The 677-nt window shown below is 61.0% G+C and overlaps 1 protein-coding gene across 1 annotated transcript in view; it reads right to left on the bottom strand.

Annotated features, from left to right (window-relative positions):
• RBM23 (RNA binding motif protein 23) overlaps positions 1-677 on the bottom strand; it is a gene marked incomplete at its 5' end in the record, with an annotated part of 2414 nt that overhangs the window by 684 nt on the left and 1053 nt on the right. The window contains one exon of the mRNA XM_010573470.1: positions 320-457. Within this exon, the coding sequence (XP_010571772.1) occupies positions 320-457 (138 nt within the window). The remainder of the gene's footprint in view (positions 1-319; positions 458-677) is intronic.

Here is a 677-nt window from a genome sequence, read left to right as displayed (position 1 = left end):
CAACCCATAACCCAACACTGTCCCCCAACCTTATCCCCAAGACCCAACCGCATCCCTACGTCCAGCCAACGCCAACCCATGACCCAACGGTGTCCCCCAATCTCTTTTTCTTGACCCAACGATGTCGCCACGACCACCCAATGCCAACCCATGACCCAATGGTGTCCCCCAACCTCATTCTCATGACCCAACCACATCCCTGTGCCCCCCCAACGCCAACCCACGACCCAACGCTGTCCCTCCGCCTCCTCCCCATCACCCAACTCCACCTCTACATCCCACCGGCCGCGGTTTTGCCCCCCCAGCCCTCTGCCCCCACCTTGCCGAAGGGCTCGAAGATGCCGCGCAGCATCTCCTTGGTGATGTTGCAGTGGAGGGAGCCCACGTAGAGGCGCATGGGGCCCCCGCTGCCCTTCTGCAGGTTGTTGGCCATGGCCGCCAGCCGGTTCTTCTCCGCCTGGGGGAGACCCGGGGGGGTGAGCAGAGAAGCCCTTAAGGACCCCCAGAGCTCCCCCTTGGACCTCCCTCCTCTGTGGGACACCCTCAATCCTCCAGTGATCCCCCCCAAAAATTCACACGAATCCCAGCTCCGCTTGAGTCCTTCAGAATGACACCATACAAGAACAACGCCACAAGACCCCCCAAACCCCACAAAAACCACCCAAACCCCACAAAAA

The sequence above is a fragment of the Haliaeetus leucocephalus genome, unplaced genomic scaffold, assembly GCF_000737465.1.
Source record: "Haliaeetus leucocephalus isolate CR32 unplaced genomic scaffold, Haliaeetus_leucocephalus-4.0 Scaffold390, whole genome shotgun sequence".
NCBI lineage: Eukaryota > Metazoa > Chordata > Aves > Accipitriformes > Accipitridae > Haliaeetus > Haliaeetus leucocephalus.
The sequence above is the reverse complement of the archived record's forward strand: the minus strand, read 5'-3'. Positions and strand labels throughout refer to the sequence as shown.